This window comes from Hordeum vulgare, chromosome 7H (assembly GCF_904849725.1).
Source record: "Hordeum vulgare subsp. vulgare chromosome 7H, MorexV3_pseudomolecules_assembly, whole genome shotgun sequence".
Taxonomy (NCBI): Eukaryota; Viridiplantae; Streptophyta; class Magnoliopsida; order Poales; family Poaceae; genus Hordeum; species Hordeum vulgare.
In genome coordinates, this window is record NC_058524.1 from 630,534,719 (window position 1) to 630,551,140 (window position 16,422).

At 43.8% G+C, this 16,422-nt stretch overlaps 1 protein-coding gene across 1 annotated transcript; it reads left to right on the top strand.

Moving 5' to 3' along the window:
- Nucleotides 1-14,663: 14,663 nt before the first annotated feature.
- On the top strand, nt 14,664-16,153 carry LOC123410124 (cytosolic sulfotransferase 5-like). The gene has a single exon (XM_045103011.1). It carries the CDS (start codon nt 14,807-14,809, stop codon nt 15,824-15,826), a length of 1,020 nt encoding a protein of 339 aa, XP_044958946.1. The 5' UTR covers nt 14,664-14,806; the 3' UTR covers nt 15,827-16,153.
- Nucleotides 16,154-16,422: the final 269 nt, after the last annotated feature.

Consider the following 16,422-nt stretch of genomic DNA (forward strand, 5'->3'; position numbering starts at 1 on the left):
ATGAACGGTGAAGAGCATCATGGAATTGGCGATGAAGCAAGGTTGGTGATGACGATGGCGACGATCTCCCCTCTCCGGAGCCCAGAACAGACTCCAGATCTGCCCTCCAGAGGAAGAACAGGTGGTGGCGGCGCCTCCGTATCGTAAAACGCGATGAACTCTTCTCCTTTATTTTTTTCCGGACGAAAGGGACTAAATTGAGCTGGAGTTGGAGGCGGCGGAGCCCCGAGGTCCGCACAAGCCTACCAGGCGCGGCCGGGGGGCCGCCTCCTGGCCTTGTGGGCTCCTCGCTCCACGTCTCCGGTTGATTCTTGCGCCAGTATTTTTTATATATTCCACAAAAAATCCTCATAAATTTCCAGGTCATTCCGAGAACTTTTATTTCTGCGCAAAAAGAACACCATGACAATTCTGCTGAAAACAACGTTAGTCCGGGTTAGTTCCATTCAAATCATGCAAATTAGAGTCCAAAACAAGGGCAAAAGAGTTTGGAAAAGTAGATACGATGGAGACGTATCAACTCCCCAAGCTTAAAGCCTTGCTTGTCCTCAAGCAATTCAGTTGACAAACTGAAAGAGACAAAAGAAAAACTTTTACGAACTCTGTTTGATCTTGTTGTTGTAATTATGTCTAACTCATATTCAGATTTTCAGGAAGATCATAAGCTAACCACATAAGCAATGACATTTAGGTCTCATGATGAACTCATATCAATGGCAAAATCAACTAGCGAGCAATAATAATAAGTTTCAAACGTCAACACTTCAATTAAAACAATCATGAAGCAATATGAATAGATGGTATCTCGCTAGCGCTTTCTGAGACTGCAAAACATAAATGCAGAGCACCTTCAAAGACCAAGGGCTGAGTGAACATTGTAATTCATGACAAAGAAGATCCAGTCACATCATACTCAATAACAATTAAAAGCAAAGCATAAAAATGATGGAGGTGCTCTCTAATTGGTGCTTTTATAAGAAGAGGATGACTTACAGAAACATAAATAGATAGGCCCTTCGCAGAGGGAAGCATTGATTTGCAGAGGTGCCAGAGCTAAAGCTTTGAAGACAGAGATAAATAATTTTTGGGTGGCATGCTTTCATTGTCAATGCGATGACCAAGAGTTTTCACCATCTTCCATGCTACACAAATTATAGGCGGTTCCGAAACAGAAAAGTAAAGTTTTGACTCCCCCACCACCGATCAATCACACTCCACGACTAGCCGAATACTCGGGTACCGTCCATACCAACAACAATCTAGGAGGAGTTTTGTTTGCAATTATCTTTTCAATTTGAGCATGGAACTGGGTATTCCAATTACCGGCCCCTTTCTCGTGAATGATTGTGAATAAACACGTATCGAGGATAACACGCCTAGCGTGGAAGATACTGACCACCCCTAGTCACTACATGAGCGGTTCAGGCATGCAAAACATATTATTACTTGAAGGTTTAGAGAGTGGCACATGCAAATTTACATGGAACGGCAGGTAGATACCGCATATAGGTTGGTATGGTGGACTCATTGGAACAACTTTGTGTTTATGGAAGTGGATGCACAAGCAGTATTTCCTCTTAGTACAAGTGAAGGCTTGCAAAAGGCTGGGAAGAGACCAACTAGAGAGCGACAACAGTCATCAATATGCATTGAGATTAACCAACATTGAGTGCAAGCATGAGTAGGACATAATCACCATAAACATGAATATCATAGAGGCTATGTTGATTTTGTTGGAAGTACATGCGTAAACATGCGCCAAGTCAAGCCACTTGAATCATTCAAAGGAGGATACCATCCTATCATACTACATCGTAATCATCTTGAAATTTATGTTGGCATCCAAGACAAACCATTATAAGCTCCTAGCTATTTAAGCATGGCATCAGAAACTATGATCTCTAAGTTGTCATTGCAAACATGTTTCTCTCACAACAAAGCTGAATTAGGAACGATGAGCTAGTCATATTTACAAAAATAACATAGATTGAGTTCATACCAGCTTTTCCAAGCTCAGACACTTCATCATATATCGTCATTATTGCCTTTCACTTGCACGACCGAATGATGTGAACAATAATAAGAGTGTTCGTGCATTGGACTAAGCTAGAATCTACAAGCAAAAAAAAGGAGAAGACAAAGTAATATGGCGCTTTGACAAATACACAGATATGCATGCGAGAGCCACTAAACATTGTAACCATGGTCTTCTAGCTTGACCCAAACAAAAAGAAAGCTATTTACACTGGAAAGCTCCCAACAAGCAAAAGAAGAACGAGAAATCTTTTTGGGTTTTCTCAATCTAAACAAACACACGAGAAGAAAGCAAGAAAAAGAAATAAACTAGCATGGATGATACAGTGGTAAGGTGTGAACACCGACTAACAAGGTGAAAGCGTGAGCAAGAATATAAAGTCGGTGAGAAACACGTACTCCCCCAAGCTTAGGCTTTTGTCCTAAGTTGGTCTACTCCCATGGCTGGAAGTAACCATCTCTGTGGTACTCCGGAGTGTACTGAGGGTGCCACTACTGTGTGAGCTCCTCTGGCTCCCACTGATAAACTGGCGTCTGGTACTCGACTGGTAGCTCGGGCACGGGCGCGTCTGGTGACACTTTGCCCCAATATGCGTAGATGTCTGAGGGCATAATAATGTACCTGCCTAGATGAAGATTGAACAAAGAAGGAGCAGGCAAAGTAATAGTCTCACGAGTAACCTGACTAAATACCAGGTTATAACTCATTCTCTTATTTATATCTTTATCAAGAAAGTCATGGTGAACCATGCTATCATAATCTAGATACCTCTCAGGAAGAATCATCTCTTCTTCCTCGTGCAGTCTAATAGGTATCTCAAAATGTCTAGCAAGATGGGTAGCATAGATACCTCCATAAACATCGCCTTTAGTATGGTTCGTGTTCAACCGTTGAGCCACTATAGCGCCCAAGCTATAAGTTTTATCATTATAAAGAGCTTCGTGCAAAACCACAAGATCTGGGGAGCTGAGAGCTCCAGCTTTCCCACGGCCAATCAAACATTTTCCCACGAATAATGAGAAGTACCGAAGCACGGAAAAATGTATGCTAGCAACTCTAGTGCAAGACACACCTCTCTCCTCTCCTACAGCAATAGTATCTATGAAAGCCTCCAAGTACCCTAGACGGGGTTCATGAATATCCCCAACATAAGGTAATTTGCAAACATTGCAAAAATCCTGAAGTGACATGCGCTGGGGGATATCATATAACTTGAACTCAACCATAGAAGGGCTCTTCCTTGGATAGAAGTTAAAGCTTTGCATGAAAATATTAGTGAGGAGGAGGTATTGTGGACACTTATCTTCAACAAATGCGGTAAGGCTTGCGTTCTCCGCCAAGTAATAAAAATCCTCAAAAAGACCGGCGGCACGTAAGAACACATCGCTTGGCCACTCGCACGCTCGAACTTCTGCAACTTTGGGGACCAGATACTTGGGTTTCTTCTTCTCATTTTCATCATCCTTGGGGTCACGGCTTGAAGCGCCTCTTAAGAACCTCCTCATCTTTTCCTTTTTCTTTCTCTGAAAATTTCTGAATTTTTTAGTAACTCAAAGGAAAAGTGAACAAGGCTCAACAAAACTCATAGCAACTACTCCTACAAGTGCCTAGAGGCCATATCATGCATCAAAACTACTTGGGACCAACTGAAATTAACATCCAAAGCTCAAGAATAGGGTCACCAAGGTAGCAATAATACGCAACGAATAAAGCACTAGAGAAAAAACTAATTGGACCAATAGAGGAGTCACATACTGATACGTCTCCGTCGTATCTACTTTTCCGAACTCTTTTACCCTTGTTTTGGACTCTAATTTGCATGATTTGAATGGAACTAACCCGGACGGACGCTGTTTTCAGCAGAATTGCCATGGTGTTGTTTTTATGCAGAAATAAAAGTTCTCGGAATGTCCTGAAAATTTCCGGAGATTTTTTCTGGAATAAAAGAAAAATACCTGCGCAAAGATCCGTTGGAGGGGGCGTGCCAGTGGGCCACAAGCTCACAGGCCGCGGCCACCCCCTAGGCCGCGCCTTCTAGGCTTGTGGTGCCCACGTGGCACCACCGCCCCCAACCTCAGCTCTATATCTTCCGTTTCGCCTGGAAAAAAATCAGAGAGAAGGTTTCATCGCGTTTTGCGATACGGAGGCGCCGCCAGATCCTATTCTTCATCCGGAGGGCAGATCGTCGCCATCGTCATCATCGACCTTTCTCCATCGATAATTCCATGATGCTCTTCATCGTTCGTGAGTAATCTCATCGTAGGCTTGCTAGACGGTGATGAGTTGGATGAGATCTATCATGTAATCGAGTTAGTTCTTGACAGGGATTGATCCCTAGTATCCACTATGTTCTAGATTGATGTTGCTACTACTTGGCTATGCTTAATGCTTGTCACTAGGGCCCGAGTGCCATGATTTCAGATCTGAACCTATTACGTTGTCGCCAATATATGAGTGTTTTAGATCCTATCTTGCAAGTTGTAGTCACCTACTATGTGTTATGACCCGACAATCCCGGAGTGACAATAGCTGGAACCACTCCCGGAGATGACCATAGTATGAGGAGTTCATGTATTCACCGCGTGTTAATGCGTTGGTCCGGTTCTTTATTAAAAGGAGAATCTTAATATCCTGTAGTTTCCATTAGGACCACGCTGCCACGGAAGGGATGGACAACAGATGTCATGCAAGTTCTTTTCCCTAAGCACATATGACTACATACGGAATACATGCCTACATTAGATTGACGAACGGGAGCTAGTTAGATATCTCTCCGTGTTATAGCTGTTACATGATGAATCACATCCGTCAAACTCATCCATCACCGATCCACTACCTACGAATCTTTTACTACTGGTTCTCGCTATGTTACTTTGTCTTGGCTTGTCCCTTGCTACAAAAGGGATTGGGCAACTTTGCTGCTACTGTTGCTACTACTGTTACTTTGCTGCTGCTGCTACTGCTGTTCCTTGCTACTCCGCTGTTACTTGTTGCAAGACTTTTCTGGGGCCGTAGCCGGGGAAGCATTCTTCTCAAGAATAATCCCCCGTCAACGTGCATGCGCCATTGATACAGCAGTTAGGAACAGTCTGCCGTCAACAGATCGTTTGTGGCACCGTTGCTATCATACTACTTTGCTACTGATACTTTGCTTGGAGACACTAATCTTTCAGGTGTGGTTGATTCTGACACATTCACCTTCTAATACTTGAGAATATTCCGTCGCTTCCCGTCGTGCGAACCAACAAATTTGGGTTGAATACTCTACCCTCGAAAACTGCTGCGATCCCATACGCTTGTGGGACATCACATACCAAGGAACAATTTCCCCAAAACAGTTTGGTGAATGGGACTTTGCACAAGGAGATCGGAAATCGCAGCAAGAAGAGCAAGAACACGAGTTTGAGCTTGTAGAATGAATTTTTCTGTAGGTAGGAGAAGGAGATGGGAGCTGTAATAAGTGGAGGGGGGCCACGTGGGCCCCACAAGCCTGGTAGGCGCGGCCAGGGGGGTGCCCGCACCTCCTGGGCTTGTGGCCCAGTGGTGCATCCCCCTGGTTAGCTCTCCGTCTCAGAAATTTTCAAAAATTCCAGAAAAAATCATACTTGATTTTCAGGGCATTTGAAGAATTTTTATTTTTGGGACACTTTTCTACGGGACGGAAAAAGCAGAAAACAGGAGAAACTAAAGCTAAATCTATCGTTTTTCTTCTAACAACGGAAAGTAAAAGTTCGGAACAGAGGGTTGTGACTCATAGATTCATCCATCTCATGGCCATCAAAAGAAATCCGTCAATGAGGTTGATCAAGTCTCCTTGACAAACTTTTTTTGAATCGCATAAAACTGGAGAATTTTCGAATAGTCACTAGGTTACCTCAATGGGGATGTGCATATACCCAACAAGCAAATCGTACTTCATCTTGATAGTAGGTATAGGGCATTCAAAGCTCCCAGTAAGAATAGATGAAGTTTTTTCGATAGCATTGATGCAATGTACTCGATATTGTTCTTTCAGAAAGTGCACCGTATGCTCATTACCATTGACATGGAAAGTGACATTGCCTTTGTTGCAATCAATAACAACCCCTGAAGTGTTTAAAAAAGGTCTTCCAAGGATGACCGCCATGGCATCATCCTTGGGAATATCCAGGATAACAAAGTCCGTTAAGATAGAAACGTTAGCAACCACAACAGGCACATCCTCGCAAATGCCGGTAGGGAAAGCAGTTGATTTGTCGGCCATTTGCAAGGAGATTTCAATGGGTTTCAACTTATCCAATTCAAGTCTACGATAAAGAGAGAGAGGCATAACACTAACACCAGCTCCAAGATTGCATAAAGCAGTTCTAACATAGTTGCCTTTAATGGAGCAAGGTATAGTGGGCACTCCGGGATCACCTAGTTTCTTAGGAGTTCCACCCTTGAAGGTGTATTCAGCGAGCATGGTGGAAATCTCAACCTCAGGTATCCTCCTCTTATTAGTCACAATATCCTTCATGTACTTAGCATAACATGGCAAACTATTTTAAAAGATTAAATCATAGAAGTAAGTCTAAACCTAACAAAATGCATGGGTTGATTACATTTCACTTGCAACAGCAGTAACATGTTGATAAAATTGGGGTTTGGCTCGACCTCAGAAACCAAATCATATCGTATCACAGAAAGAAAAACAAATAATCAGATCAAACCTTAGGACAGGAAATATTGGAATATAGGTCTAAACTTGATGTATTTTGTAATCTAACAAAATAGTTTTAATTAAAATACCGTTTATATGTACTCAACTAATAGGAAAACGATGGCATAAAAGTAAATATAAAATTAACCTTTATAATTGGAGTTACATAGACTAATAAGAAAGAAAGAGAAAAATATATACAGTCGGTGTATTTCCTTATTAAAACTCAAAGGTTTTTTTTCTTATAAGCCTAGAGATAAAGTACCTTATGAATCGAAGTCTTCATCTAGGTTATCCACAATGAAGTGGTTCTAACAGAGGATAATTTGGCCAGACATAATTGGGAGGAGAGTCAAAGATATAGTTTTTATGATCATGATGAAACCATCAAACACCTCTTTCTCGATTGTCCCCTGGCCTAGTTTTATATAGCGTTCGGTTCACATATCCTTTAGTATCACACCATCAGATAGTATACACACGTTATTTGGGATGTGGTTAAATGGAGTAGAAATTATTAGTGTGAGACATATTTGGATAGGAGTATGTGCGTTAATATGGGCTATTTGGGAACTACAGAAATGGCATGGCGTTTAACACACAAAACCATAAAAAGTTTTTCAAGTTCATCTATAGGGCCACTGCTTGGATTGTATGTGGTCGTTACTTAATTTCATGGAAGTCAGGGTGCTTTTGGTTACTTGGTCTGTCCGATGGGAGAAGGTATGTCGGGATATCCACGACTGGTTTGGATGACGGTCCAGTAATAGAATAGGTGTTTAGTCAGCTAGTCTTATTTTTGCCGTTGTGGCTCTTTTTGCCATTTTATAGCATTTAGTTTCAGCTTGGTGTGAGATTGCTTTGGATTGCTGACCTTTTGGATTGTTTCGTTAATGAAATGACTTTTTGAAAAACATTTTTTAATGTTTTTTAGACAATATTATTATTATGTTACAACAACCAAGTCTAGAACCACGTGTGACATATTAATTTGAGATGCCCATTGGAGTTGAGGTTCACATACCTTACATAGGCAAAGAGTCTCACGTATCTTAGGAGAACAAGAGGTGACCTCTTAGCATCTACGAAGCACCGATACGGCGATACCGATACGGCGACACGGGTACGGCGATACGGGATACGGCAATTTCTAAAAACATCAATACGGCGATACAGCAAGCATATATATGAATAATAAAAAAATAACATGTAATAAAAACTAAAATAATAAAATGTATGCGATGAGATGAAAATACCGTTGCTTCCAGGTCCTCAACTCCTCATGCCTTCTTCCATTTCTAATCTTGAATTAAATGATCATCCAGGTCCTCAACTCCTCATGATGTATGCAAAATAAAAAATACAACACATGATATTAGACATGATAATATGAGATTGACAAGCATGAAAAGTGAAAAACCAGTAAACAAGTTGGCTTGTAGCAGTAACATAAACTAAGAGAAAAATAACATGATAAAGAGGATTATCAATATCAAGCAGTGCATTACAACATAACAACAGAAAGATACAAGGCTGACATGGCCATAGACCCTTAGTCATACAGTGCATAATTGTGCATTACAACATAAACTAAATGAGGACAACTCAAGTAAGAGCATCCATGATCTCAGCCTCCAATTCAGCTTCATCAAGTGTCAAATTAGCACCTTCAAGCATGCCAACACCAGTGAAGCTCTCAACCCCATCTCCACCCACATCCCACATTCGGCTTGGCCCAACATGATAAGTCTCAGATTGTCTTGAAAGCAAACGCAGGTTATTATGTGCGAACACTAAATCCTCAGCACGTTCATGAGTGAGTTTGTTTCTCGAAACTATGGATGAAGGAATATGAGGTCCAATTCCTTTCACAGCAAGATGAAGATGAAGGCTGACCAAGTAACTTTAATGCCAAACTTTTCAAGAACTTTGTGCTTCCTCCATAAGTGCCCCACCATTGCTTTGGTTCAAAATCATCTCTATCTTCAATTGAATCGGCATTCTGGAAGTCATTCATCATTAGAGCAAAATCTGCAAATTCTTTCTTGACGGTCTTGTGGTCATTTGGATCCGGAAATAACTTCTGCAAACACTTGTTTCTCATTTGAAAAATCTCATTATCATCAAGGGGGGTAATACGGCCACGGGCTGCCGCAAGCCAATTTGGACTGTATTACCTATTAACATGACAACGTAAAATCAACAAACCTTTTAATGTTGACAACTTGAGATTGTCAAATGACAAACATATATAAAGAGCAAACCTCGGATTGCACGAGTGAGCCAAACAATGGAGGGGGTACTACTCTTCTCCCAACGTTTTGCAAGTTTTTTCTTGATAACGATATAAAGAGCACAATCCTCATTACGCTCCTTTTTTTCATAATGATAAATAGGGACTCTCACCTATGAAGATGAGGACAATTAAAATAAGCAAGCATCACACATAAAAAATGCACGAATAATGATGAATAAAGCTAAAAGAAACCCTCACCTTCTCTATCATGTCGTCCCACATCTCATATATCAAATGGAGAGATGGTTTGTCCGTGTCGGTCAACCTTATCATTGAATATATGGGTGAGGTGAAAGAGACAATGTATGCAATTTTATCCCACCACACATCACTCAAAATAAGTTCCTTCACCCTTTGAGCTGTAATAGGATCATCCTCTCTATAATTAGCCCAATTTGCATGAATAACCATTGGCGTGAGTGCATCCTTGATTAAAAGAAACCTCTTCAACATGATGACAACACTTGCAAATCTGGTTTCTGCGATGTGAAGAAACTTGAGTTTGCTAAACTCATTCAACATTGACAACCTCATACCATGGGTCATGATGAAGTTCTTGACAAATTGAGCTAGGTCGGCAACCTCTTTCATAAAATGAAGAACCTCATAGTCATCATCATGCATCTTTGGATCACATATGTCCTTCAACACAAGATTAAGGCAATGCACAATGCAAGGAGTCCAGCAAATATTGTTGTACTTTGCTTGAATCATCAATCCAGCACCTTTGACATTAGATGCATTGTCCGTGATCACTTGGACCACATTCTCAGATCCAATCTCCTCAACCACTTCCTTCATCTTCTCAAATATGAATTGCTTAGATTTGACCTACCATTGAAGACAATGAACAATCAGCAATCAATTTATAAAAAAAAAGACAAGAAAACCAAGTTAACCAAGATAGAAAGAACAGTTTTTACCTCCCCTTCAGTGTTGATCGCCTTTAGAAACATTGGACCACTCTCTGTCACAGCCATGAAGTTCAAAATTGGCCTCCTTTGAGGGTCAGACCAACCATCAGTCGCAATAGTCACACCTTTGAGCGGCCACGTTGAATTGAGGGGCTCCAACATCCTCCCAACATGCTTCTTCTCTTTTGCAAGATAGGTAGTCCGCAATGCGTTATATCCAAGAGGCACATAGCCACCCAATTCATTGTTTGCGATAAAATCGTAGGACTCTCGATAGTAGGGATTTCTTGCTAGATTGAAGGGAACCCCTACAAACAAAATAACTAGTCAAAAACTATGCTTCAAAAAGACAACAACAATTGACATTGTAATGGAAAGTTGCATACCTCCGGTGATGAACATTCTTGCAATAAGAGCATCAGCTTGTTGTCGAAGCTCTGAATGAAAACTTTCTGAAATCCCAGACTGCTTTCCTGCTACCTTCCTTTTCCTTGATGATACCGATGGACCGGATTCCTCAAAGGGTGGTAGAGGAAGTGTGTTCCTCGTTTTACCATGTGAAATAAGTATAGCGGCTGCCTTATCTTCATTGCGAAGTTCCTCAAAGAGAGGTTGTGTTATCTTGGTACAAGGGTTTATGCCTGCATTTAGTATCTTAAGAAGATGTGCTCTTATTCTCGTGTAGCTGCCCGGGAAATCAAGCATACAAAAGTGGCAACGGAAACGTGTGTTGCCTCCTCGAACTGATTGGTCTGCCGCTAGTTTTGTAACATGCTTCCATAATGGATATTTCGGCTTCATAATGACATTCTGAACCCCTTGATTTGCATCATCAACCTCAATGCTGTTGCTTGCAGTACCACCGACTGAAGATTGGCTTGCTGCCATGCCACTACCCGCAGATGACATGATGTATACTTGTATCTATCTTCTTCCCTAGCAATATGAGGCACCTAACAACATCAGCAAATAATTTCAGGTATAAAAACAGCAAGTTTCATGTATAAAAACAGCAAGTTTCAGGTATGAAAAACAAGTTTCAGGTATATAAAAAACAACAAGTTTCAGCCTTTTTCAGGTATATAAAAACAGCAAGTTTCATACTTTTATTACACTAATTACCTAATTACAGAAACAGAGTGAGGCTGCTGAGGATATACCAGAGTGGCTGGAGGGGCGTCGGCGAGGGCGGTGGCTCCGACGGCTGGAGGGGCGCCGGCTGGAGGGGCGCCGGCGGCTGGAGGCGGAGGGGAGCCGGCGGCTGGAGGCGGAGGGGTGCCGGCTGGAGGGGCGCCGGCGGCTGGAGGCGGAGGGGCGCCGACGGCTGGAGGCGGAGGGGCGCCGGTTGGAGGGGCGTCGACGGGAGGGAAGGGCGGCTGGAGGCGGAGGTGCGCCGGCGGGGGCGGGGGCGGCAGCGCGACGGCGGCTAGTGGGGCGCCGGCGGGGGCTGCAGCCTCGATCTCCTGGTGGTCTCGTGGGCTAGGTTTAGCAGTAGCAGGTCGTGGCCTCGTGGGCTGGCTGGCTGCCTGCCGTATCCCACGCGTTCCACCGCGTTTTTCAAACGTTCTGTCATTTTTTTCTTTTTTTTTAAATCAAAAATACCGATACTTTTCAGATACCCGTATCCCAGCCGTATCGCGCGTATCGGAGTATCGGCCGCGTTCTGGACGGCGATACAAAGATCAGCGCCGTATCGGTGCTTTCGAGCTTAGCATAATATGTCTCATCGTGTTTTTAGTAATAACTAGTTATTGAAGATAAAGCTAGAGGTGACCCATTGTAAAACATTTTTTGTCTATCTCAAAATTACATGCAAGACTTAATTATGATAGAATCATTTTATCAACCATTGCACATGCCTTAAGATAGATGTGCATTAATTACGCTCAAGCAGACACCCCCTCTTACAAGCGGGGCAGGGGCTCATAACGATCCCACAACCCTCAATGTTTTTTAATTCAGAGAGCTTAATTAATTTGAGCCTTGTGAGGGTTGTTAATCCGGAATGCGGAATATGTATGATTTGCATGAATTGGAATGCTTCAATTTGTATGATCTTATCTTAATAGATATTTAGTGTGAAGTAGTTTCTGGCTTTATGCACGTGCAAGTAGTAGCAGATATATATCTCGGGCCTCTCCTTGGGCATGACGGGGCAACTTGGATGTCTCCTTCGGCAGCTCCACGTCATGATGGAAAATTAACTGCATGCAGCGACCTTTCAACTATCCTGAATTGACAAAATTCATTCAAAAGCTTTGGGTTTTTTTTTTTGCCTGAAAAGCCGGTTTGACCTCCAAAACCCTGAATGGAACTAATATGATACTATTACAAGGTATTAACCAATATCTAAGGTAGCCTCGAGGCGAGGGCCGGACGAGGTCGAGGTCGAGGGGCCCTGGCGCAGCGACCGGAGGCGAGCACGGCAAGGGTGACGCAGGAGGTGAGCATGGCGGGGCGGCGCACCGGCGACGGGAGGCCAGCTCGGGCAGGGGCACGGCGACCTGGGTACTGCAGGCGGGCGCGGCGAGCCGCTGGAGGAGCGCGACGGGGTGAGCACGACGACGGAAACAGCGGCAAGGGAGGCGCGGCGAGCAGGCGGCAACCTTCGGTTGACCAGGGCAGCGCGGGGAACAGGGAGGAGCCACAACGACGAAAGGAGGCGCTAGGGGAAGGGGACGGGATCGAGAGGGCAGGGGGGTGAGACGGCACTCGGGGAGGACGAGGGACGAGGGGAGCGAGGGCTCCTGCTCGCTAGGTCAGGGGAACTCGGGCCGGCCGGCTGGGCCTGGCCAGGCTTGCTCTCCCCTCTCTCTATTTGATTTTTTTTAAACTTGTTTTTTTTCTTTTAAAACAGAAAACATCACACCCAAAAAAATAAATGAATAAATAAAAAGGATTTAACAAAATTAGAATAAATTCCTTCGACTCCTTTGGAAATAAAACCCCAACTGTAAGAAATAGATTGGGCCTTTTTTAAAACAAATAAAATGAAACCTTTTTTATGAATAAAATAATACCCTTTCTTTTTTAAATAATCAACAAACCCCCTTTTTTTTAAAATAAAAGAGTCCCTTGTTTTAAAAATAACAAAAGGAAAATAATAATAAAGCAAACCCAAGGTGTTGCCCCCACATTTAATAAAAGGGTTTTTAAAAGAAAACGCATTTTTTTAAAAGGGTTAAAACGGAAACTTTTACAAAACCCCAAAACAAAATCAAAGAGAAGAGAGGAGGGGAGTTCCTATCGCCCTAAGACTGGGAGAGCACTCGAAGCACCACACGCGACAGACGATGCAAGATGCCATGCATGATGCGATGATGCAAACTACATGATGATGCAACAAATAAAAATAATCACACGACGGAAACGAAAATAAAGGGAAATCTTTTGAAACGCCGACATCGAGATGTCACAGAGTACAAGGTATTAATGAATATCTAAGGTAGCACTAAGCCTGATGGTTTGTGTTAAAGTAGTATTAAACCTGATGGCATGCAATGCAAATAGCAGAGGGTTGAGAGTTAACTGCATAATACAATTAGCCAACGGGCCTGTCTACAAGTTACGGGATGAATTTGCGAGTTGAGGTATCTTGGTAGGTCTGAATGCAAATTAGGCAATTGAGTTGAGATAACGTTTCATATCTTATCTCTTTCTGTGTGGTTGACTGGTTGTGGATACAAAAGAATCAATCGATTCGTTCTACACCTCCTTCATTCGTATCCACGCTGCGTGATCCGATCCAACAGGATGGATGGCATCATCGCGTCGGGAGATTGGATCCATGCGCTGGCGTCGGCAGATTGGACACACCCTTGGGCATGCATGACGGGGAAGCTTGGACGTCTCCTTGGGCTTGGGCATGCATGACGGGGCAGCTTGGACGTCTCCTTGGGCAGCTCCACGTCATGATGAAAAATTAACCGCATGCAGCGACCTTTCAACTATCTTGAATTGACAAAATTCATTCAAAAGTTTTGGGTCCCTTATTTTTTTGCTTGGAAAGCCGGTTTGACCTCCAAAACCCTGAATGGAACCGATCGATGTACTAGCTAGTTAGCATTACAAGCCTCTCACTGTCAAAAAAAAAGAAGCATTACAAGCCTCAACAATACTCTCACTGACATTACATTTTGGGAGTGAAGGAGTAGAATATTGCATAGCTGTGTGAATGAAGAAACTACTTTATGCCATGTGGATTTTTGCATTAACATCATACTTTCCCATCTCAAAATAAATAACTCAAACTTTGCAGTAAAATTAGCCAATGCCCGTACGTTTCTACGAAACTATAAAATATAAGGAGTTAGGTCACTCGCTTAGAAAATTATCAAAATACGATGATGCCATACGGAATTTGCTCGTGGTTCACTATTAAGAAGATCAAAAATACCACAAAAGTTCACACGTGAGAATGAAGAATCTGAATTGACCATGTTTCTTTACAAACATGACATTTCGAATGTTCAAACATATGAGAATAGACAATGATAGCGCACAAGGTCGTGGATCAGGTAGGAGGATAAGGTGTATCATCATTTTCGAATTACAGTCTGTTCACTCTCTTGTTCTGTGATATAAAACTGAAATAACTTGGTTGAAAAATAAGAAAAAGAAGGGCATTATATTAACTTGGAGTCGTATTTTTGCATTTGTTATTTGTGCCCAAGTGTTAGTCTTACATGAATAGTACTGTATTGTTTTTTAATATTTGGTCTCACATGTGAGTATAAATGCATTTGTCTAATAATGTTCATGATTTTGGGGCATGCATTAGCAGAGGTGTATGTATATAAAAGGACCAAGCTTATACTACACCTACATCTAGCAACAATAGTAGCTGCTAGTGTGGTAGGAAAACTGAAGCGGGCAGCAGCATGAGCATGGTAGAATGGTCGTCGTCCACGGATGATGCATGCGCCATTGCCGACATCTCCTCGCTTCCATTGGAGACGCGGTTCCCGCCGTTCCGTCTTCGGCAGTACGGCGGGTTCTGGCTGCTGGAGAAGTTCTTGGAGGGCGTTCCGGCCCTGCACTCCGTCTTCGAGCCGAGGCCGTCGGACGTCGTCCTCGGCAGCTTCCCCAAGTGCGGCACCACCTGGCTCAAGGCCCTCGCCTTCGCCACGCGCAACCGCGCCGACCACCCGCCGGGCGGCCTCGACCACCCGCTCCGCCGCCGCAACCCCCACGACATCGTCCACTACCTGGAGCTGCAGTTCGCCGTTTCCATGGGCCACGCGCTGGCGGCGCTCCCTTCGCCGCGCGTGCTCGCCACGCACCTGCCCTACTCCCTCCTGCCACGCCGCATCACCGCCGGCCAGGGCTGCCGGATCGTCTACATCTGCCGGGACCCCAAGGACGCCTTCGTTTCCTCGTGGTTCTTCACCAACAAGACGGCGGCCGCCGAACGGGCGCGAGCCGGCGGCGAGGAGCCTCCGCCGTACACGTTCGAGGAGGCCTTCGAGCTCTTCTGCGACGGCATATGCGTCAGCGGCCCGCAGTGGCGCCACGTGCTGGGATACTGGGAGGAGAGCAGGAGGCGGCCGGAGAAGGTGCTCTTCCTCCGGTACGAGGAGATGCTCCGGGACACCGCGGGCAACGTGAGGAAGCTGGCGGAGTTCATGGGGTGCGGCTTCTCCGGCGAGGAGGAGGCGAGCGGGGTGGTGCAGGACATCGTGGAGCTGTGCAGCCTCAAGAGCCTCAAGAACATGGACGTGAACAAGAGTGGCAGCCATGGCCCGCTGGCGCACGAGTCATTCTTCAGGAAGGGCGTCGCCGGGGACTGGAGCAACCACATGACGCCGGCCATGGCGGAGAGGCTCGACACGATCGTCGAGGACGCGCTGAGAGGCTCGGGGCTCACCTTTGACGTCGCAGCACCAGAGCCGTCCGCATGAACGTGTGCGCCATGCCAATGCCATCCATGCCATGCATGGGTTCTCTTTTATCAGTGTGGGATGCCATCATGCATCACTAGCTACTGGAATTACACGCTACGCCCTGTGTCACAAACACTTGGGAATGCCCAAACAAACCAACAATGCTACTCCCTCCGTTTCTAAATATAAGTTTTTTAAAGATTTTATTAAAGGACTATATACGGAACAAAACGAGTGAATCTATATTTTAATATATGTCTATATACTTCCATATGTATTTTCCTAGTGGAGTACATTTATGTAAATGTTTACATACGTTTACGGCATAGTCCAATTTGACAGTAATTGATTGGATTAAAAGAAAGGTGAGGTCCATCCACCTCTGAAAATCAGGAAGGACATGTTTAATAATTTGATCATCTAGTTTTTAAAATCTACAATATAAATTATCCTGTTTGAAAACATAATAGATTATAAAAACCAGATTATATAATCTGGGTGGTTCCAAACAAGACCTAAATGATGAGGTCCATCTACTCGAATTACACGCTACGCCCTGTCAGAAACACTTTGGAATGCCCAAATAAACTCAGCAAAGTCTTTGTCGAGCATTG

What these genes read in the sequence shown, in the direction of transcription:
- LOC123410124 (XM_045103011.1), top strand. Translation starts at nt 14,807, where the DNA reads ATGAGCATGGTAGAATGGTCGTCGTCCACGGATGATGCATGCGCCATT.